The sequence below is a fragment of the Erithacus rubecula genome (assembly GCF_903797595.1).
Source record: "Erithacus rubecula genome assembly, contig: scaffold_454_arrow_ctg1, whole genome shotgun sequence".
Taxonomy (NCBI): domain Eukaryota; kingdom Metazoa; phylum Chordata; class Aves; order Passeriformes; family Muscicapidae; genus Erithacus; species Erithacus rubecula.
The window spans coordinates 1-23233 of record NW_027635885.1 but is presented as its reverse complement, the minus strand read 5'-3'; the positions used below and the strand labels follow the sequence as shown (position 1 = coordinate 23233).

Sequence of the window (23233 nt, the reverse complement as noted above, 5' to 3'; positions counted from 1 at the left end):
CGCGCGCGCGCCGGGGGAGGCGGGGCCACGGGGGCGCGGACCAATGGGAAGGCGCGGAGAGAGGATGACTGACAGCGGGAAGAACGAATCGGAGAGGGCGGAGGGAGGGTGATGGACAGGGGGCGGGGAGGAGAGGGGGACGGGCATGGAGGGCGGGGATAAGCGGCGCGGGGGCGGGCTCGGACCAATGGGGTTGCGCGATATGTGGTGATTGACAAGCACTCGGACCAATAGGAGAGGGTGGTGCGGAGGGGGCGGGGCCGAGAGCGGTGGCGGGAACGGGCCGGGGGGGGCGGGCTGAGGGGAGCCCGTGAGGGGAGCGATGGCCGGACAGGATCCCCCTGAGGGGACGCGTCCGCCCGAGGCCCCGAAGCACCTCAGCCCAGCCAGTTCCACCGGCAACATCCTCCTCTGGCAAGGAATGAAAAGGTTTGACCTCAGAGTGCCTTTTCTGGAGGGGTTTGGTGGCAAAATCTGCTTTATACGAGGGCGACAACCTCAAAAATCACCTTTTTTGGAGGGGGTTGACCTCAAAACCACCTACGTTTGAGGGGGGTTTGTCCTCAAAACCACCTTTTCTGTAGGTTTGACCTCAAAAAATGCAAATTTTTCGGTGGCTTGACCTCAAAGCCATTGAATTTCTGAGGGGAACAACCTCAAAGGTGCATTTTTGGAGGTATTTAACCACAAAAACACCTTCTGCTTTTGATGACTGGGGAAACGAGATTAAATAGGTGTCTGGACAAGCACTTTGCTCCTTAAAATCCCCTTTTGGAGACTCTGCACCTCAGGAAAATCACTGTTAATCAGCCAAAACACCCCAAAATCAGTGACCCCCCCGAGTCTGCAAACAGCTGAACAAATGCTGAAATTCGGATTTTTTTTTTGGGTGAAACGTGTCAGAATTGGTGTCACAGAAAAGGACACAACAAAACCAGGTCCAAACAGGCACTTTTTTTATTGTTGGTCGCGACGGAACCGCAGAGAATCCAGAGCAGCACCGTGAATGCCTCAAAAACACATGAAAAAGGAGCATTTTTCCTGTAAAACACCAGCCCCTGCGGGTTTGAGCAGTTTTTTTAAAAGGATTTTGGGGTTCTTTGCCTGCAGGACAATCTGGTTTGTAGGGACAGAAGCCACATTTCTAGACAAGGGAAATAAAAAACCGCCATTATTCCAGAATTCTGTGGTTTAATGCCTCGAACACGGAGCTCTGCCTTTGGAAGAGGAAAACAGTCTTGGAGTGAAGCTTTTCCTGACACCCAATTCCCCCAGACAACTCTGAGTTTTCAAAAAAACCCCTAATTTACAGGAATATTTCCCTCACCGCTCCCCATCACAAAAAACTCCTGAATTCTCCTCAAACTCTGGGAAGCTGCCGAGCCAGCCCGGCTTCCCCATTTTCCCAAATTTCTTCCTTCTTTCACCATTTTTCCTTCCAGCCTTCCAAATTCCTGCTTGGGTTTTTTTTTTTTTTTTTTTTTTTTTTTGGCCTTTTTAAGCAAATAAACCCCCACCCAAAGGGTCAGGGTTTAGGAGGAAAACAGCTGAAAATCGAGGAGTGGGAAGGAGGAATTCGCCCCCAACACGAACGTTCTGAGCAGAAATTAAACCAAAACCACCCTGAAACCTGCACAGGGAGGGGGAAATCTGAATTAATCCAGAACCAGCATCAGGAGCTGCAGGAGTTGCTGTAAGTGGAACAAGGTCTGGTCATTATTCCCTGAATTATTCCCACTTATCCCAAGGATTTGGCTCTTTTTAGCTACATTTATCCTTTTCTGTTGAGCTTTACTGATACTTTTTTAGCTGGGTTTTTGTTTTTTTTTTTTTTTTTTTTTTTTTTTTACCTTTCCCTTCATTTTTCTGTCTTTCCCTTCACCTTTCTAGTTTTGCCTTTTCCTTCAATTTTTTGGCTTCAGTTTTCCCTTCCCACTAATCAGCTGCACCGAAAAATGAGGTGGGAAAAGGGAAAAATTAGGGAATTAAAAAAAAAAAAAATTAAATTAGGGGAATTACAGTGTTTGATTCCAGCTAGGGAAGCTCTACCTGGCAGCATCGAGAGAAACCAAAACCTGCCCCCCCCAAAAAAAAAAAAATAAATCCACTGGGAAAGCTCCAAATACCCATAACTGAAAACACCCTGGAAAAGCAAAATATACAAATGCCCCCAAAGATAATTTCACAGAAATGCCCCCTTGGATGAAGCAAAATCTAAAGGTGGAAAGGGAATGGGGATAAAAAGCAGCCAAAGGGATCAATTCCACCAATTCCTGGAGCACTGGGAAGGGGCAGCTGGGACCCCCCCCCCCCAGTTTTTGGGAATTGTCCCCCAAAGTTTCAGAGCATTTCTTTAAATACTTTTTTAATAACTGAGAAAAAAAAAAAAAAAAGCCCAGCTGCTGGTGGTGGCTCTGCTCCTAAGGGTCTGAGGGTTAATTCTGTTACATTTTAGCTGAGTTAGTTATATTTTGGTGGTAATTAACCCCTTCTCAGCTCAAAAAAATAAATCCCTTTTTCCCCCTCCTGGTGGGAGGTGTTGGCTGCCACTGGCTTTGCTAAAATCACCCAAAATGAGCCCAAACCCCCCCCAGATCCATCCAGGCCCCCTCCCCATACTCTGGGATTGGAACTGGGGAAAGGTTTGCCCTAAACACAAATTTAGGGGAGCAAATGCAGATTTTGGGGAGCAATCTGTGTGTCCTCAAGAGGTACAAGAAGAGGGCAGAGCCTCAAATCCCAAATTCTTCTCGTGGCTCCCTCGTTCCCCTTCCACCTTCCGTGGCTCCAGAAGCTCTGATTAGCTTATTCTTAAAATAATTAATTAGTGCCCAAAAAAGGGGCTCGACAAAAGGCAGCAAGGGATGGGAAGCGACCCCCGCTCTCCGGGCACGAAGGAACAGCCAAAATTCAGAGTTTTGTGGGGCTCACAGGCCGAGCTGAGGAAGATTCCCCGGGATTGAACCGGCTTTGGAATCGCTGACCCTCAGGAACTCGGATTTTAACTTGGATTTTACCCCTGTCCCAGCCCAGGCCGGCGCTGGCACAGTGACAAACCCGTCAGCAGCAGGAGGATTGGAGGCTGAACCCGCGCTGAGCAGCAGGAGGAGGAGCGGCTCCAGCTGAATTCCAGGTTTTTTTGGGGGGTTAAGCGTCGGGCTGGGCTTTGTTGGTTTTCCTCAGCAGCCTCCTCAGGTCCTGTGACATGAAGTACGGCTTCTCTGCCGAGCCATCGTTGCGCTCCAAATCCTCCACTGCAACGAGAAACCGCCCGCCCCCCACGGGGCTCGGTGGGACGGGGGCTCCCGGGACCCCCGGACAGCAAAATCCTCGTGGGATTGTTTCCCCCTCTGACACCACAATAACCCCACGGGGATTGAGGAGAAAGGGGGAATTTGGGCGTTTTGTTGCTGATGATTCCACTCATTGCCGACATCCGTGGAAATAAAACGAGAGCCCGGGAGCAAACAAAGCCACAGAGCCCCGGGCTGGCGATGCCCAGAGGGTGTTTTGAGAGGGATTTGGATCCTTCTGGGATGCAAATGGCAGCACAAGAGCTGCTTTGTTAAACCTGGATCGTTTTTTGGGATGTTTGCACCCTCCCGTGCCTGGAATGAAACTCTGTGAGTCTCAGTGGCCACCGGGCTGAGACAGGGGACAGGGACAAGCTGAGCTAAAGCAGCGAAGTGAAGCCAAAAAATCTGCAACCTTGCCTAAAATCCCTCAAAATGTTTTGGTTTGCATAGAGACAAAAGGGTGGGGAAATTGCAAGGAAAGGGGTGAGGAAAGGACGAGGAAAGGGGTGAGGAAAGGATGAGGAAAGGGGTGAGGAAAGGATGAGGAAAGGACGAGGAAAGGACAAGGAAAGGGTGGGGAAAGGACAAGGAAAGGGTGAGGAAAGGATGAGGAAAGGGTGAGGAAAGGGTGAGGAAAGGGTGAGGAAAGGGTGAGGAAAGGGTGAGGAAAGGGTGAGGAAAGGGTGAGGAAAGGGTGAGGAAAGGGTGAGGAAAGGGTGAGGAAAGGGTGAGGAAAGGGTGAGGAAAGGGTGAGGAAAGGGTGAGGAAAGGATGAGGAAAGGATGAGGAAAGGGGTGAGGAAAGGACGAGGAAAGGGTGAGGAAAGGGGTGAGGAAAGGACGAGGAAAGGGGTGAAGAAATTGCAAGGAAAGGGATGAGGAAATTGTGAGGAAAAGGGTGAGGAAATTGTGAGGAAAGGACGAGGAAAGGGTGAGGAAATTGCCGGGAAAGGACAAGGAAAGGGGTGAGGAAACTGCAAGGAAAGGACAAAGTGCAATGAAAGTTTTGCTGCTCTCAGACACCAAGCCCAGAGACCAGTCCGGGGTGGCAGAGCCCCCTCGGGCTCCCCAAAATCCTGCCCCTCGTGCCCTCGCCCAGAACAGAAGCCGCGCCCGTCTGCAGGCACCGCCCAGCCCCGGCTCGGCCCCGGGGCGGATTTTGGGGCAGCAAGGGCGGGGCAGGGCGCTGGGGGTCGGCAGCAGCAGCCCGGAGGGGTCTCCGGGGGACACGGCACCGCGCCCTAGCCCTGGCTATCGGCGCTTTTGGAAGGCTCGAGGTGCCCCTTGAGCAGGATCTCGCTGAGCTCGGGGGACATGTAGTAAGGTCTCTCCGGAGATCCATCGTTCCTCTCCAGATCTTCGCCTTTTCCAGCCCCCGGGAAGAAGCAGAAGAGCAAAAAGCCGGGGAGAGACAGGGCGGAGGATGGAGAGTGTGCGACCAGAGATATGGGAGAGGTGGAAAAGAAGGAAAATAAGAAAGGGGGGAAAAAAAAGGGAAATTGAAGTTAGTTGTTAATCCCACCGAGCCCAAAGCACCAAAACAGAAGGAGAGATGCAAGAGCCCAGGGCCAGGAGCAGGTGAGGAGTCAGGAAAGGAAAAAAGCAGGAGAAAAGCACACAGGGGGACCCCAGGATTGGGAGCAAAGCCCCAGCCTGGACACTGTGGGGGTGGGAGGGGTGGTCTGGGCTGTACTCACAGAAACAAAGGAACAGGGTGTCCACACACATGCCATAGACGCTGAAGAAGCCGTGGGCAATGAGGTAGGAGCCCACAATCACCGTCTGCAAGAGACACCACACTGTGACACCCTGGCCAGGAGAGAGCTGGGAGCTGCAGCAGCAGCCGAGTGCTGAATCCCACATTCCCCAGGGGAAAGGAGGAGAAGTGAACAGGGCAGCACTGTTCTGAGTGGGGACAAAAGGCCTCAGGCGGCGCTGGAGGGAGGCCAAACAAAGAGCTCATTGCACCAGAGACTGAGAAAACACCAACAACCAGGCCCCTGGGGAAGGGGGTGGCTTGGGCCCCCCCTAAAATCACCCCGAAGCCAGAGGGCAGCTCACCAGAATGGGGACCCAGTAGTAATTGAGCGGCGGCGCCGTGTCCTGGACCAGCTTTATCCGGTGGGTGAAGAAGAAGAAGGCCAGGATTCCTGGGGAAGGAAGGGGTGGGTGAGGGGCAGCACGGGGTGGGAAGGAGGAGAAGCTTCCAGAAGGCAGTGCTTACCCACACTGCCCACGATCAGCAGCTTGCCGAGGAAGAAGAGGAAATCTGTGACTTTATCTAACACGGCCACCCTGGAGAGGAGACAGGGATGAGATGGGGCAGGGGGTGTTTCCTCAGGAACCCCCAGGTTCACCAGGAGCCCACCTGATGATGTTCCTCATCAGCAGGAAGAAGGCGTTGCGGGCCGAGCTGCAGAAGTTGGTGCCGTAGATGGCGATCTGGGCAGAGAAACGGGGCTGAGCCCAGCCCAGCGAGGCACAAACCCCACCCTGCAAACGGGCTCTGACCCACAGCTGAACGCCCCCACCCACGCAGGGTCCCCCAAACCCAACGGGGTGTGCCTGAGCTCAAGGTTTTCCAGGCAAACACCACAAATCTCGGCGTTCCCAATTCCCAGGGAAAGCCCCGAGCTGCCCCCACCCCGTGGCAGCCCCAGCCCTTTGAGGGTTTTTGGTTTTGGGGTGACTCTCACCATGATGTAGGCGTTCCTGTTGAGGAACTTGATGAACTTTTCCAGGCACCAGAAGCAGCACTTGAGGCAGCTCAGAAGGAATTTGGCAAACTTGTTCTCAGCAGCTGGAGAGGGGGGAGAGGGGTCAGCACCAAGGGCAGGGGGGCTGGAGCTGCCAGCAGCCACCCTGAGCTCACTGCTGAGGCTTTGCTGCCAAAATTCCCCCACCCAAGTCCCAGACTGCTCCTCCCACGCCCCACTGGCTGCTGACATTTAACAATGAATGGCTGGAAGGCACAGAATTCCTGGCACAGCACTTGGCTCCTGCCCCAAAAAACACTGGCCAGGATCATGGAGTGGTTTGGGGTGGAAGGGGCTTTGCAGCTCCCATCCCAAAATCCCATCCCAAAATCTCATCTCATCCCAAAATCCCCTCTCATCCCATTGATCCCACTGAACCCATTCCATCCTATCCCAAAATCCCATCCCATTGATCCCAAAATCCCATCCCATCCCAAAATGCCAACCCCATCCCCATCCCCTCTACCTTTCAGCCGGTGGTCCAGGTACTCCAGGGTGACCCTGATCACCTGCACCACGGCCAGCACCAGTGAGCCAAACGCCAGCGAGCCCGTGTGGTACCTGTGATGGACCATCCCATTAAAAACCCACAAAAACCCAAAAAACCCCACAAAAACCCCAATATCCCACAGCCTGTGTGGTACCTGTGATGGACCATCCCATTAAAAACCCACAAAAACCCAAAAAACCCCAATATCCCACAGCCCCTGGGCACAGATGTACCTGTGATGAACCATCCCATTAAAACCCCACAAACTCCCCAAACCCCCCAGTCTCCCCCATCCCCCCAGGCTCACCGCAGCCCCTGTGACACCTGTGATGGTCCAACCCCCCAAACCCCCCAAACCCCAATCCCCCCCAGGCTCACCACAGCCCATGTGATACCTGTGATAAACCATCCCATTAAAACCCCCCAAACCCCCCACACCCCCCAGTCTCCCCCACCCCAGGCTCACTGCAGTATGTGTGATACCTGTGATAAACCATCCCATTAAAACCCCACTAAAGCCCCCCACACCCCCAGTCTCCCCCCCAGGCTCACCGCAGCCCCTGTGATACCTGTGATGGTCCAACCCCCCAAACCCCCCAAACCCCCCACACCCCCAGTCTCCCCCACCAGGCTCACCGCAGCCCGTGTGGTACCTGTGATAAACCATCCCATTAAAACCCCCAAACCCCCCAAACCCCCAGTCTCCCCCCCAGGCTCACCGCAGTATGTGTGATACCTGTGATGGTCCAACCCCCCCAAACCCCCCAAACCCCCCACACCCCCAGTCTCCCCCCCAGGCTCACCGCAGCGCACGGCCGAAGGCGGAGAAGAGCGGGAAGGCCGGCATGTCGTCGGGTTTCTTGAAGGCCCAGTAGTAGGAGGCGAAGGCGCCGGCCAGCGTCACCTGGCCCAGCGCGATGACAAAGTTGGCCAGCCAGAAGAACATGAAGAGGTTGAAGAACTGCAGCACGATGAGGTATCGGTGGTAGGAGGTCTCGCCCCCGTAGAAGGCGAACAGGCACTGGGCGTCCGGGCACAGCTTGGTGATGTTGGTGGTGTTGAAGGTCTGGGGGGGACACAGGACAGAGCTGGGTAAGGCAGAGTGAGCACTGTGAGATCTGAGAGGGGCTGGGATGGGACAGGAGATCTGAGAGGGGTTGGGATGGGACAGGAGATCTGAGAGGGGTTGGGATGGGACTGAGAGGGGCTGGGATGGGACAGGAGATCTGAGAGGGGTTGGGATGGGAGAGGAGATCTGAGAGGGGCTGGGATGGGAGAGGAGATCTGAGAGGGGCTGGGATGGGACAGGAGATCTGAGAGGGGCTGGGATGGGAGAGGAGATCTGAGAGGGGCTGGGATGGGACAGGAGATCTGAGAGGGGCTGGGATGGGACTGAGAGGGGCTGGGATGGGAGAGGAGATCTGAGAGGGGCTGGGATGGGACAGGAGATCTGAGAGGGCTGGGATGGGACTGAGAGGGGCTGGGATGGGAGAGGAGATCTGAGAGGGGCTGGGATGGGACAGGAGATCTGAGAGGGGCTGGGATGGGAGAGGAGATCTGAGAGGGGCTGGGATGGGACAGGAGATCTGAGAGGGGCTGGGATGGGAGAGGAGATCTGAGAGGGGCTGGATGGGACAGGAGATCTGAGAGGGGCTGGGATGGGAGAGGAGATCTGAGAGGGGCTGGGATGGGAGAGGAGATCTGAGAGGGGCTGGGATGGGACAGGAGATCTGAGAGGGGTTGGGATGGGACAGGAGATCTGAGAGGGGCTGGGTTGGGAGAGGAGATCTGAGAGGGGCTGAGTCCTGACAGGATTCCCTGACAGGTTCAGAGTTTCTGAGCTCTGACAGGTTCTGGGTTTCTGAGCTCTGGCAGGTTCTGGGTTTCTGAGCTCTGACAGGTTCTGGGTTTCTGAGCTCTGGCAGGTTCTGGGTTTCTGAGCTCTGGCAGGTTCTGGGTTTCTGAGCTCTGGCAGGTTCTGGGTTTCTGAGCTCTGGCAGGTTCTGGGTTTCTGAGCTCTGGCAGGTTCTGGGTTTCTGAGCTCTGGCAGGTTCTGGGTTTCTGAGCTCTGGCAGGTTCTGGGTTTCTGAGCTCTGGCAGGTTCTGGGTTTCTGAGCTCTGACAGGTTCAGAGTTTCTGAGCTCTGGCAGGTTCTGGGTTTCTGAGCTCTGACAGGTTCAGAGTTTCTGAGCTCTGACAGGTTCTGGGTTTCTGAGCTCTGACAGGTTCTGGGTTTCTGAGCTCTGGCAGGTTCTGGGTTTCTGAGCTCTGGCAGGTTCAGAGTTTCTGAGCTCTGGCAGGTTCTGAGTTTCTGAGCTCTGGCAGGTTCTGGGTTTCTGAGCTCTGGCAGGTTCTGGGTTTCTGAGCTCTGGCAGGTTCTGGGTTTCTGAGCTCTGGCAGGTTCTGGGCTCCCCCAGGTGCTCACCTCAGGTTTGCAGGTGTGCCCCGAGTAGGGGCAGGCAGACTCGTTGAACACTTTGTACACGGCCTCGTTGGAGGTGGACAGGAAGCTGCAGTCACTGTCAAGGAGTGACCACTGTGCAACCCAGCCCTAAACCCAAACCAGCCCCTGCTCCAAACCCAGCCCTAAACCCAAACCAGACCCTACTGTGCAACCCAGCCCTAAACCCAAACCAGCCCCTGCTCCAAACCCAGCCCTAAACCCAAACCAGCCCCTGCTCCAAACCCAGCCCTAAACCCAAACCATCCCCTGCTCCAAACCCAGCCCTAAACCCAAACCATCCCCACTGTGCAACCCAACCCTAAACCCAAACCAGCCCCTGCTCCAAACCCAGCCCTAAACCCAAACCATCCCCTGCTCCAAACCCAACCCTAAACCCAAACCATCCCCACTGTGCAACCCAGCCCTAAACCCAAACCAGTCCCTGCTCTGCAAACCCAAACCAGTCCCTGCTCCAAACCCAACCCTAAACCCAAACCAGTCCCTGCTCCAAACCCAACCCTAAACCCAAACCAGTCCCTGCTCCAAACCCAACCCTAAACCCAAACCAGTCCCTGCTCCAAACCCAGCCCTAAACCCAAACCAGTCCCTGCTCCAAACCCAGCCCTAAACCCAAACCAGTCCCTGCTCCAAACCCAGCCCTAAACCCAAACCATCCCCTGCTCCAAACCCAGCCCTAAACCCAAACCAGCCCCTGCTCCACTCTCCAAATCCAACCCTAAACCCAAACCAGCCCCTGCTCCAAACCCAACCCTAAACCCAAACCAGTCCCTGCTCCAAACCCAGCCCTAAACCCAAACCAGTCCCTGTTCCAAACCCAACCCTAAACCCAAACCAGTCCCTGCTCTGCAAACCCAAACCAGTCCCTGCTCCAAACCCAACCCTAAACCCAAACCAGCCCCTGCTCCAAACCCAGCCCTAAACCCAAACCAGCCCCTGCTCCAAACCCAACCCTAAACCCAAACCAGCCCCTGCTCCAAACCCAGCCCTAAACCCAAACCAGTCCCTGCTCCAAACCCAGCCCTAAACCCAAACCAGCCCCTGCTCCAAACCCAGCCCTAAACCCAAACCAGCCCCTGCTCCAAACCCAGCCCTAAACCCAAACCAGTCCCTGCTCTGCAAACCCAAACCAGTCCCTGCTCCAAACCCAGCCCTAAACCCAAACCAGCCCCTGCTCCAAACCCAACCCTAAACCCAAACCAGTCCCTGCTCCAAACCCAACCCTAAACCCAAACCATCCCCACTGTGCAACCCAGCCCTAAACCCAAACCAGCCCCTGCTCCAAACCCAACCCCAAACCCAAACCAGCCCCTGCTCCAAACCCAACTCTAAACCCAAACCAGCCCCTGCTCCAAACCCAGCCCTAAACCCAAACCAGTCCCTGCTCCAAACCCAGCCCTAAACCCAAACCAGTCCCTGCTCCAAACCCAACCCCAAACCCAAACCAGCCCCTGCTCCAAACCCAGCCCTAAACCCAAACCAGCCCCTGCTCCAAATCCAACCCTAAACCCAAACCAGCCCCTGCTCCAAACCCAACCCTAAACCCAAACCAGCCCCTGCTCCAAACCCAGCCCTAAACCCAAACCAGTCCCTGCTCCAAACCCAACCCTAAACCCAAACCAGTCCCTGCTCCAAACCCAACTCTAAACCCAAACCCGTCCCTGCTCCAAACCCAGCCCTAAACCCAAACCAGACCCTGCTCCAAACCCAGCCCTAAACCCAAACCAGTCCCTGCTCCAAACCCAACCCCAAACCCAAACCAGCCCCTGCTCCAAACCCAGCCCTAAACCCAAACCAGTCCCTGCTCCAAACCCAACTCTAAACCCAAACCAGACCCTGCTCCAAACCCAACCCTAAACCCAAACCAGCCCCTGCTCCAAACCCAACCCTAAACCCAAACCAGTCCCTGGTCCAAACCCAACCCCAAACCCAAACCAGCCCCTGCTCCAAACCCAGCCCTAAACCCAAACCATCCCCACTGTGCAACCCAGCCCTAAACCCAAACCAGTCCCTGCTCCAAACCCAGCCCTAAACCCAAACCAGTCCCTGCTCCAAACCCAACCCCAAACCCAAACCAGCCCCTGCTCCAAACCCAACCCTAAACCCAAACCAGTCCCTGTTCCACTCTCCCCAAGCTCCCACTGCTGCTCCTCCACCCCAGGGTGAGTTTTGGGTTAAAACTCAGAGATTTCAGAATCCACAAGCAGATCCTGTTCTGTGCCTGGGGAAACCTTGGATTTGTGGGGAACGGGGATGCAGGGAAGAGGATGAGGATGGAGGAGAAGAAAGATGAGAACGAAGATGAGGATGAAATCAGGATGAGGATGAGGGTGGAGGATGAGAATGGAGGATGAGGACAAGGATGAAATCAGGATGAGGATGAGGGTGGAGGATGAGGATGGAGGATGAGGACAAGGATGAAATCAGGAGGAGGATGAGGATGGAGAATGATGACGGGGACAAGGACGAGAATAAGGATGAAAACAGAATGAGGATGAGGACAAGGAGGAAGATGAGGATAAGAATGAGGATGAGGAAGAGGATGAAATCAGGATGAGGATGAAATCAGGATGAGGATGAGAATGACGATGATGAGGATGAGGAGGAGGATGAAATCAGGATGAGGATGAGGATGAGGATGGAGGATAAGGATGACAATGATGATGAGGATGAAATCAGGATGAGGATAAGGATGATGATGAGGACAAAGATGAAATCAGGATGATGATGATGATGATGATGATGAGGATGCCAATGATGAGGATGAGGAGGATGAAGGATGCCAATGATGATGGAGATGAGAATGAGAATGATGATGATGATGAGGATGAGGATGCCAATGATGAGGATGAGGAGGATGAAGGAAGGATACACAGCAGTGCTGGCCCAGTAGGCGATGCAGAGGCACAGCAGGAAGAAGGTGCACAGGGGGAACAGCAGCGACGACATGACGTGACCAACAGCCCTGCAAGGAAACAATTAAACCTGGGTTAAACCTGCTAAACCCGGGTTAAACCCAGTTTAACCCCAGTTAAACCTGTTAAAACCCGGGTTAAACCTGCTAAACCCGGGTTAAACCCAGTTTAACCCCAGTTAAACCTGCTAAAACCCGGGTTAAACCTGCTAAACCCGGGTTAAACCCAGTTTAACCCCAGTTAAACCTGCTAAAACCCCGATTAAACCTGCTAAAACCCCGATTAAACCTGCTAAAACCCCGATTAAACCTGCTAAAACCCCGGTTAAACCTGCTAAACGTGGGTTAAACCTGCTAAAACCTCGGTTAAATCTGCTAAAACCTCGGTTAAACCTGCTAAAACCCCGGTTAAACCTGCTAAACCTGGGTTAAACCTGCTAAACCCGGGTTAAACCTGCTAAACCTGGGTTAAACCTGCTAAAACCCCAGTTAAACCTGCTAAAACCCGGTTAAACCTGCTAAACCCGGGTTAAACCCAGTTTAACCCCAGTTAAACCTGCTAAAACCCGGTTAAACCTGCTAAACCCGGGTTAAACCCAGTTTAACCCCAGTTAAACCTGTTAAAACCCAGGTTAAACCTGCTAAACCTGGGTTAAACCTGCTAAACCCAGGTTAAACCTGCTAAACCTGGGTTAAACCTGCTAAAACCCCATTTAAACCTGCTAAACCTGGGTTAAACCTGCTAAACCCAGGTTAAACCTGCTAAACCCAGGTTAAACCTGCTAAAAACCCATTTAAACCTGCTAAACCTGGGTTAAACCTGCTAAAACCCCAGTTAAACCTGCTAAACCTGGGTTAAACCTCCTAAACCCGGGTTAAACCTCCTAAACCCGGGTTAAACCTCCTAAAACCTGGGTTAAACCTCCTAAAACCCGGGTTAAACCTGCTAAAACCCCAGTTAAACCTGCTAAAACCCAGGTTAAACCTGCTAAAACCCCAGTTAAACCTGCTAAAACCCCAGTTAAACCTGCTAAACCTGGGTTAAACCTGCTGAAACCCGGGTTAACCCCAGTTTAACCCCAGTTAAACCCAGTTAACCCCAGTTTAACCCCAGTTTAACCCCAGTTAACCCCAGTTAAGCCCAGTTTAACCCAGTTTAAGCCCAGACCTGCTGGCCTCCTTGATGAGAGCGATGGCGATGAGGATCCTCTTGCGCAGGAAGATGAGCAGCAGGACAATCACCAGCTCCAGCACACACAGGATGATCACTGGGCAGGCAAGGGGAGAGTGGGGCCACCTGCACCCCTGTGGGGCCACCTGCACCTCTATGGGGCCACCTGCACCTCCCTGGGGCCACCTGCACCCCTGTGGGGCCACCTGCACCTCCCTGGGGCCACCTGCACCTCTGTGGGGCCACCTGCACCTCCCTGGGGCCACCTGCACCCCTGTGGGGCCACCTGCACCTCCCTGGGGCCACCTGCACCTCTGTGGGGCCACCTGCACCCCTGTGGGGCCACCTGCACCTCCCTGGGGCCACCTGCACCTTCCTGGGGCCACCTGCACCCCCCTGGGGCCACCTGCACCTCCCTGGGGCCACCTGCACCTCTATGGGGCCACCTGCACCTCCCTGGGGCCACCTGCACCCCTGTGGGGCCACCTGCACACCCCTGGGGCCACCTGCACCTCCCTGGGGCCACCTGCACCTTCCAGTTCCCATATCCCATATCCCATATTCCATTCCCACATCCCATATCCCAGTTCCCAGTTCCTATTCCCAGTCCCCATTCCCAGTTCCCAGTCCCCATTCCCAGTTCCCAGTCCCCATTCCCAGTTCCCATTCCCAGTCCCCATTCCCAGTTCCCAGTCCCCATTCCCATTCCCAGTTCCTCACTGAATGCCAGCCAGGTCTGCCTCAGGTGCAGGTACACACAGTTCCCATATCCCATATCCCATTCCCAGTCCCCATTCCCAGTTCCCAGTCCCCAGTCCCATTCCCAGCTCCCATTCCCAGTTCCCATTCCCCATTCCCAGTTCCCAGTCCCCATTCCCAGTCCCCATTCCCAGTCCCCATTCCCAGTTCCCATTCCCAGTTCCTCACTGAATGCCAGCCAGGTCTGCCTCAGGTGCAGGTACACACAGATCCCATATCCCAGTTCCCAGTTCCCAGTCCCCATTCCCAGTCCCCATTCCCAGTTCCCATTCCCATTCCCATTCCCAGTCCCCATTCCCATTCCCAGTTCCTCACTGAATGCCAGCCAGGTCTGCCTCAGGTGCAGGTACACACAGTTCCCATATCCCATATCCCAGTCCCCATTCCCAGTCCCCATTCCCAGTTCCCAGTCCCCATTCCCAGTTCCCAGTCCCAGTTCCCAGTCCCCATTCCCCATTCCCAGTTCCCAGTCCCCATTCCCAGTTCCCATTCCCCATTCCCAGTTCCCAGTCCCCATTCCCAGTCCCCATTCCCCATTCCCAGTTCCCAGTCCCCATTCCCAGTCCCCATTCCCCATTCCCAGTTCCCAGTCCCCATTCCCAGTCCCCATTCCCAGTTCCCATTCCCCATTCCCAGTCCCCATTCCCCATTCCCAGTTCCCAGTCCCCATTCCCAGTTCCCAGTCCCCATTCCCATTCCCAGTTCCTCACTGAATGCCAGCCAGGTCTGCCTCAGGTGCAGGTACACACAGTTCCCATATCCCATTCCCAGTCCCCATTCCCAGTTCCCAGTCCCCATTCCCAGTCCCATTCCCATTCCCAGTTCCTCACTGAATGCCAGCCAGGTCTGCCTCAGGTGCAGGTACACACAGTTCCCATATCCCATTCCCAGTCCCCATTCCCAGTTCCCAGTCCCCATTCCCATTCCCAGTTCCTCACTGAATGCCAGCCAGGTCTGCCTCAGGTGCAGGTACACACAGTTCCCATATCCCATATCCCATATCCCAGTCCCCATTCCCAGTTCCCAGTCCCCATTCCCAGTTCCCATTCCCAGTTCCCAGTTCCCAGTCCCCATTCCCAGTTCCCAGTTCCCAGTCCCCATTCCCAGTTCCCATTCCCCATTCCCATTCCCAGTTCCTCACTGAATGCCAGCCAGGTCTGCCTCAGGTGCAGGTACACGCGCAGGTCAGTCTGGAACCCCAAATCCGTCAGGGACACGTCTGAGCCGGCCTCTCCCTTTAACTTGGCATATTCCATGTAGCAGTGGAAGATTCCTGCACCACCAACAAATCCCAATTTGTGCTGTTTGCACCCCCTGCACTCAGGGGGTGTCTGAAAAAATCACAGTGCTGGCATTGAATTCAATCCTTCCATTCAGCCTCTCACACGTAAAGCTGAACTGAAACAGAAGTCAGTAATTTTACACTGAGTTCTAATGATTTCAGTGAAATTTAGTTCTAAAATAATTAATTCCGATGCTTTGAAGTGAAAGGTTTCAAGGTTAAACACACTGGTGTCTTCAGTGGAGGCTCCACCCCACACTCAGACACAGTCCAGTTTAGACATAACAAAGCTGTAACAAAAATATTGTTTACATTCTTCAGATAAAAACAGACAGATTGTATGAGCAGCTCTATAATAACCTGGCGTGCCAAAAAACTGGAGTTAAAATGGGTTAAGGAGTGGTGGAGAAACTAGAATTCCAAAAATTAAGCAGTCATGAAAAAAACTAGAATTCTAATAAATTTAGCAGTGGTGGAGAAACTAGAATTCTAGTAAATTTAGCAGTGGTTAAAAACTAGAATTCTAATAAATTAAGGAGTGGTGGAGAAACTAGAATCTTAATAAATTAAGCAGTGAAAAAAAATAGAATTCTAATAAATTAAGGAGTGGTGGAGAAACTAGAATTCTAATAAATTAAGAAGTGCTTAAAAACTAGAATTCTAATAAATTAAGCAGTGGTGAACAAACTAGAATCCTAATAAATTAAGCAGTGAAAAAAAATAGAATTCGAATAAATTAAGCAGTGGTGAAAAAAAAATAGAATTCTAATAAACTAAGCAATGGTGAAGAAATTAGAATCCTAATAAATTAAGCAGTGGTTAAAAACTAGAATTCTAATAAATTAAGCACTGGTGGAAAAACTGGAATTCTAATAAATTTAGCAGTGGTTAAAAACTAGAATTCTAATAAACTAAGCAATGGTGAAGAAACTAGAATCCTAATAAAATAAGCAGTGGTTAAAAAACTAGAATTCTAATAAATTAAGCAGTGGTGGAGAAGAAACTAGAATTTTAATAAATTAAGGAGTGGAGAAACTAGAATTCTAATAAATTAAGCAGTGATGGAAAAACTAGAATTCTAATAGGTTGTGGTGGTCCAAGTTTGCATTTTAGCTCATTGGAAAAATCCTATCTAAGAGTTTGTATTGGGGAGATTTGGTGCTTTTTGCCATTTGGCTTTTTGCCATTGTGGCTTTTTGCCACCTGCCCTGCCACTGCTTTTTGCTATTGCCTGTTGAGACTGATGTGCTTTGCAATAAATACCATTTTTAACCATGAGCTGCTTTGCTTATTTAAAATAATAAAGATAAATTAAAACCAACAGTTTGGTGCCTGTGGAGCACTGGAGACCTAAAGAACCTCCCACAGGGTAAAGGTGAAGTCAGGGAGGAAACACCTGTGAAATTCAGCACTGCAAAACCAGGGAAAAAAAAGGAGAAAAAGCAAATTGTGTGGAGGCTGCAGCCCCTGTGCTCACCATATCCCAGCACCAGGATCAGCAGCACGATCATCACCCACACCATGACCCCGGCCAGGAAGCGCAGCAGCACGATGAAGGTCAGGCTGGCCAGCATGGCCAGCACCAGCCCTCTGGGGGAGGAAATCAGCAGCCATCAGCCCCCCAGAGCAGGGAATTGTGCCAGGAACGGGGGGAAATTGGGATAGAAACAGGGGGAGATTGATGGGAATTGTGCCAGGGATGGGGGGGAATTGGGATAGAAACAGGGGGAGATTGATGGGAATCATGGCAGGAATGGGGAGAAATTGGGATAGAAACAGGGGGAGATCAATGGGAATTGTGCCAGGAATGGGGAGAAATTGGGATAGAAACAGGGGGAGATTGATGGGAATTGTGCCAGGAATGGGGAGAAATTGGGATAGAAACAGGGGGAGATCAATGAATTAAAAATGGGAGGAGATCAATGGGAATCATGGCAGGAATGGGGAGAAATTGGGATAGAAACAGGGGGAGATCAATGGGAATCATGGCAGGAATGGGGAGAAATTGGGATAGAAACAGGGGGAGATTGATGAATTAAAAATGGGAGGAGATCAATGGGAATCATGGCAGGAATGGGGAGAAATTGGGATAGAAACAGGGGGAGATTGATGGGAATCATGGCAGGAATGGGGAGAAATTGGGATAGAAACAGGGGGAGATCAATGGGAATCATGGCAGGAATGGGGGGAAATTGGGATAGAAACAGGGGGAGATCAATGGGAATCATGGCAGGAATGGGGGGAATTGGGATAGAAACAGGGGGAGATTGATGGGAATCATGGCAGGAATGGGGGGAAATTGGGATAGAAACAGGGGGAGATCAATGGGAATCATGGCAGGAATGGGGGGAATTGGGATAGAAACAGGGGGAGATTGATGGGAATCATGGCAGGAATGGGGGGGAATTGGGATAGAAACAGGGGGAGATCAATGGGAATTGTGGGAAGAATTGGAAAATATTGAAATAAAAACAGGAGGAGCTCAATGGGAATCGTGGCAGGAATTGGAAATATTGAAAATGAAAAAATGGGGGAAGCTCAATGGAAATCATGGCAGATATCATAAAATATTGGAATCAAAAAATGGAAGAAGTTTGATGGGAATCGTGGCAGGAATTGAAAACATTGAAACATTTCCAATATTGAAATTGTGGAATATGAAAATCCCTTTTTGCCCTGCTCACATGATGATCCAGTACCAGGACACCGTGTAATCCTCAAAGATCTTCATGGCCAACTGCCGGGTCTCCAGCACCACGTTGGCTTTCCTAGAAATGGGAATGGATGGAGCAGCAGCCAGGGAACCCCAGAAACCAAAAACCCAAAAACCAGGGACCCAAAACCAAAATAAACCCAAAGCAAGGAAACCCCAAAAGCAAAAAAAACCCCAAACCAAGGGACCCCAAAAGCAAAAAAACCCCAAACCAAAAAAACCCCAAAACCAGAAAAACCCCAAACCAAGGGACCCCAAAAGCAAAAAAACCCCCAAACCAAGGGACCCCAAAAGCAAAAAAACCCCAAAAGCAAAAAAACCCCAAACCAAAAAAACCCCAAAACCAGAAAAACCCCAAACCAAGGGACCCCAAAACCAGAAAAACCCCAAACCAAAAAAACCCCAAAACCAGAAAAACCCCAAACCAAGGGACCCCAAAAGCAAAAAAACCCCAAACCAAGGGACCCCAAAAGCAAAAAAACCCCAAAACCAGAAAAACCCCAAACCAAGGGACCCCAAAAGCAAAAAAACCCCAAAACCAGAAAAACCCCAAAAGCAAAAAAACCCAAAACCAAAAAAACCCCAAACCAAGGGACCCCAAAACCAAAAAACCCAAAACCAAAAAAACCCCAAACCAAGGGACCCCAAAACCAAAAAAACCCCAAAAGCAAAAAAACCCCAAAACCAATGAAATCCAAAACCAGAAAAACCCCAAACCAAGGGGCCCCAAAAGCAAAAAAACCCAAACCAAGGGACCCCAAAACCAAAATAAACCCAAACCAAGGGACCCCAAAAGCAAAAAAACCCCAAACCAAAAAAACCCCAAAACCAATGAAATCCAAAACAAATGAAATCCAAAACCAATGAAATCCAAAACCAAAACCAAAACCAAACCAAAAAAACCCCAGAACCAAGGAAACCCCAAAGCAAGGAAACCCCAAAACCAAGGAACCCCAAAACCAAAAAACCCCAAAACCAAGGAACCCCAAAACCAAAAAAAAAAAACCCAAAACCAAAAAAAACCCCCAAAACTAAAAAAAAGTCCAAACCAAGGAAATCCCAAAACCTAAAGAACCCAAAACCAAAAAACCCAAAACCAAGGAACCCCAAAATCAAAAACCCCAAAACCAAAGAAACCCCAAAGCAAGGAACCCCCAAACCAAGGAAACCCAAAACCAAAAACACCCAAAACCAAAAACACCCAAAACCAAAAAACCCCAAAACCAAAAACACCCAAAACCAAAAAACCCCAAAACCAAAAAACCCCAAAACCAAAAAACCCCAAAACCAAAAAACCCCAAAATTTCCTCCCAGCGACTTCCCCTCCTTCCTCCCTCCTCTCCCATTCCCCAAATCCCATTTTTTGAGATTTTGCTGCAGCACTTCCCACACCCCACACCCCCAACCAGGTGAGGCAGCGCTAATTAAGCCGCCCCTAATTACCCTAATTAATCACCTGGCCCCCTCCAGCAGCTCGGTGACGTTCCTGCGCCGCCCCCGCCCGTCGTCGTAGGTGGTCTCGTTGCCCACCATGATCACTCCCCTCCTGGCCTGGATGGCTGGGAAACATCTCCGAGCCACTGCAGGGACACAGAGCACAGCCCAGCTGCCAAACCCACCCCCCAAAATCCCCAAAAACCCCCTGATGGCAACTAATTAATCCTTAATTAGCTGGGGATAATCAGCGACGTACGCGGCGTGCTGGGGATGAGCATGGCCGGGCACTCCCTGTCCTTCAGCACCTCCAGGGGGGCCTGGGGGGGGAAAGCAGCAGGTGAGTTTTGGGATTTGGGAGCAGGACCCCCCCCCAGGGACCCCAAAACTCACCTTGGGCGTGTTCCTGAATTGGGGGGTGCAGAAATCCCGGTAATAATCCAGGGAGGCAGCGCTGCCCTGCGCCCCCAGGAACGTCAGGTACCTGTCAGGACACCTGGGGACACAGATCTGGGGGGGCAGGGGGCTGCAGGTCAGACTGGGGGGTCCCCACGGGGGGATTCCAGGCTGGATTCACAACCTGGGGGGTCCCAGGGGGGGATTCAGGGCCAGATTCCCAATTTGGGGATCCCAGAGGGGAATTCCCAGCAGGATTCCCAATTTGGGGGATCCCAGGGGGGATTCCCAGCAGGATTCCCAATCTGGGGGTCCTGGGGGGGGATTCCAGCCCAGATTCCCAATCTGGGGGTCCCAGGGGGGGGATTCCAGCCCAGATTCCCAATCTGGGGGTCCCAGGGGGGGGATTCCAGCCCAGATTCCCAATTTGGGGGGGGGTCCCAGGGGGGTATTCCCAGCAGGATTCCCAATCTGGGGGTCCCAGGGGGGGTTCCAGCCCAGATTCCCAATCTGGGGGTCCCAGGGGGGGTTCCAGCCCAGATTCCCAATTTGGGGGGGGGTCCCAAGGGGGGTTCCAGGCTGTACCTGCGTGGTGGGGCACTGGAATTCCAGCAGCACCAGGGGGCTGGCACACTTGACGATGTCAAAGTAAAAAAGAAAAGGTTTGTTCCTGCAAAACAAACCAAGGGTGGGTTTGGGGGGACCCCCAGAGCACAGTCCCCCCCGGGAATTGGGTCTGGGGTCTGTGCACTCACTCGTTGGGGGTGCCCTGCTGCCCGCAGAACTGCCCGCGGCTGTCCGTGGGGTGGATCACCTTCCGGGGGTCCCCGTGGGTCCAGGCTGGGGGACGGGGGGGGCAGGGTGAGGTCACCCCCCCTGCAGCCCCCAGACCCATCAGGGACCCCCCACTAGAGCCCCCAGACCCATCAGGGAACCCCCAGAGCCATCAGGGAACCCCCAGAGCCCCCAGAGCCATCAGGGACCCCCCAGAGCCACCAGACCCATTAGGGACCCCCCAGAGCCATCAGGGACCCCCAGAGCCATCAGAGACCCCCCCAGAGCCCCCAGAGCCATCAGGGACCCCCCAGAGCCCCCAGAGCCATCAGGGACCCCCACCAGAGCCCCCAGAGCCATCAGGGACCCCTCAGAGCCACCAGACTCACCGGAGACTCCCCAGAGCCATCAGGGAACCCCCAGACCCACCAGGGACCCCCCCAGAGCCCCCAGAGCCATCAGGGAACCCCCAGACCCACCAGGGACCCCCCCAGAGCCCCCAGACCCATCAGGGACCCCCCAGAGCCATCAGGGACCCCCCCAGAGCCATCAGGGACCCCCCTTCCCAGAGCCCCCAGAGCCATCAGGGACCCCCCCAGAGCCATCAGGGACCCCCCCAGAGCCCCCAGACCCATCAGGGACCCCCCAGAGCCATCAGGGACCCCCCCAGAGACATCAGGGACCCCCCCCACTAGAGCCATCAGGGAACCCCCAGACCCATCAGGGACCCCCCCCAGAGCCCCCAGAGCCATCAGGGACCCCCGGGACGCACCCACCACACCGACCACCACATAGGCCAGGATGGCGAGCAGCAGCAGCACGCAGCAGATGATGTCAGTGCAGCCCCTGCAGCAACGGGGACACGGGTTGGGGACAGGGGCTGGGGACAGGGGCTGGGGACAGGGGCTGGGGACAGGGATTGGGGGATCTGGATTTGGGGGACAGGGGTTGGGGACAGGGATTGGGGGGACAGGGGTTGGGGACAGGGGCTGGGGACAGGGATTGGGGATCAGGGATTGGGGACAGGGGTTGGGGACAGGGATTGGGGGGACAGGGATTGGGGACACGGGTTGGGGACAGGGATTGGGGACAGGGGTTGGGGACAGGGGTTGGGGACAGGGATTGGGGACAGGGATTGGGGACAGGAATTGGGGACAGGGATTGGGGACACGGGTTGGGGACAGGGGTTGGGGACAGGGGTTGGGGACAGGGGTTGGGGACACGGGTTAGGGACAGGGGCTGGGGACAGGGATTGGGGACACGGGTTGGGGACAGGGGTTGGGGACAGGAATTGGGGACAGGGATTGGGGACACGGGTTGGGGACAGGGATTGGGGACACGGGTTGGGGACAGGGGTTGGGGACAGGAATTGGGGACAGGGGTTGGGGGATCTGGGATTGGGGACAGGGGTTGGGGACAGGGGTTGGGGACAGGAATTGGGGACAGGGATTGGGGACAGGGGTTGGGGGATCTGGGATTGGGGACAGGGGTTGGGGACAGGGGCTGGGGACAGGGGTTGGGGACAGGGGTTGGGGACAGGGATTGGGGGATCTGGATTTGGGGACAGGGATTCGGGACAGGGATTTGGGGATGTGGGTTTGGGGACAGGGATTCGGGACAGGGATTTGGGGGACCTGGGTTCGGGCGATGTCGATTTGGGGATCTGGATTTGGGGACAGGGATTCAGGACAGAGATTTGGGGATCTGGGTTTGGGGGACCTGGGTTTGGGGACAGGGATGTTGGGGATCAGGACTTGGGGACAGGGATTTGGGGATGTGGATTTGGGGACAGGGATTCAGAGATCTAGATTTGGGGACCGGGATTTGAGGACCCTGGGTTTGGGGACAGGGATTTGGTGACATGGATTTGAGGACAGGGGATTCAGAGATTCGAATTTGGGGATCCTGGGTTTGGGGACAGGGATTTGGTGACATGGATTTGGGGACAGGGATTTGGGGACTCAGATTTGGGGACATGGATTCAGAGATTCGAATTTGGGGATCCTGGATTTGGTGACATGGATTTGGGGAAAGGGATTTGGGGATCCTAAATTTGGGGGGCCCTGGGGGGCTCTCCTTGCCTGTCATAGATGGGACCCTTGAAAGTCGGGTCATATTTCTGTGGGGTTCCTGTGGGGAGGAAAAGGAACGGGAATGGGGAATGGCTGAGGAAGGCTCTCCTCATCCTCCTCACCCCACACCATGAAACCAAAAAAGTATTAAAAAAACAAACTTAAAAAAAAAAAAAAAAAACCTCCTCGGAATCGGGAAAAAAAAAAACTTCTCCCATTCCCGTGGGAAACTCATTCCCACAGGTGGCTCTGCCCAAAAATCCCAAAAATGTCCCCAGGCGGTGGCGAGAGGGACCCGAAACGCCGCGGAAACACCAAATTCCACCGAGAAACCAGAGAACTGCGGGGCTGGGGGGGTCACCGGGGGTCGGGGGGTGTCACCGGGGGTCGGGGGGTGTCACCGGGGGTCCCCCGAGCCCCCCCCCCGCCGCCCCCCCGGCGCCGCCGCTCCGCTTTATTTTTAGGGTGGGAGCGGAGCCAGCGTGGGGAGCGGCTCGGGGAAAGGGGGGGGGGGGGGGGGATTTAGGGTGGATTTTGGGGGGGTCGCAACAACCCCGAGACAGGCAGGAGTTATTTTGGGGGGGGGGGGGGGCGCAGCAATCCCGAGACAGGGATTTTTTTGGGGGGACGGGTTTGTTTTGGGGTATTTTAGGGGGGATTTTGGAGTTCTCTCCTTTCTGGGGGGTCTTCAAACCCCCAAAAAAACGGCAGCTGGG

General features: G+C 53.7%; 1 protein-coding gene across 2 annotated transcripts; it reads right to left on the bottom strand.

Moving 5' to 3' along the window:
- Positions 1 to 3135: 3135 nt before the first annotated feature.
- SLC44A2 (solute carrier family 44 member 2 (CTL2 blood group)) lies at positions 3136 to 22646 on the bottom strand. 2 transcript variants are annotated; one of them, XM_079332707.1, is made up of 21 exons: positions 22527 to 22646; positions 21218 to 21291; positions 20427 to 20511; positions 20257 to 20341; positions 19669 to 19785; positions 19535 to 19595; positions 19298 to 19421; positions 17813 to 17896; positions 16606 to 16718; positions 14988 to 15119; positions 13085 to 13184; positions 11875 to 11967; positions 8967 to 9051; positions 7345 to 7607; positions 6518 to 6612; positions 5992 to 6095; positions 5664 to 5737; positions 5520 to 5590; positions 5357 to 5445; positions 4993 to 5077; positions 3136 to 3254 (listed from the first exon to the last, which is right to left on the bottom strand). In XM_079332707.1, exons 1-21 carry the CDS (start codon positions 22628 to 22630, stop codon positions 3148 to 3150), a joined length of 2145 nt encoding a protein of 714 aa, XP_079188833.1. In that variant the 5' UTR covers positions 22631 to 22646; the 3' UTR covers positions 3136 to 3147. The 2 variants fall into 2 exon arrangements, with proteins under 2 accessions (XP_079188833.1, XP_079188832.1); XM_079332706.1 differs by lacking the exon at positions 3136 to 3254 and adding an exon at positions 4522 to 4658.
- Between the last annotated feature and the right edge of the window lie 587 nt (positions 22647 to 23233).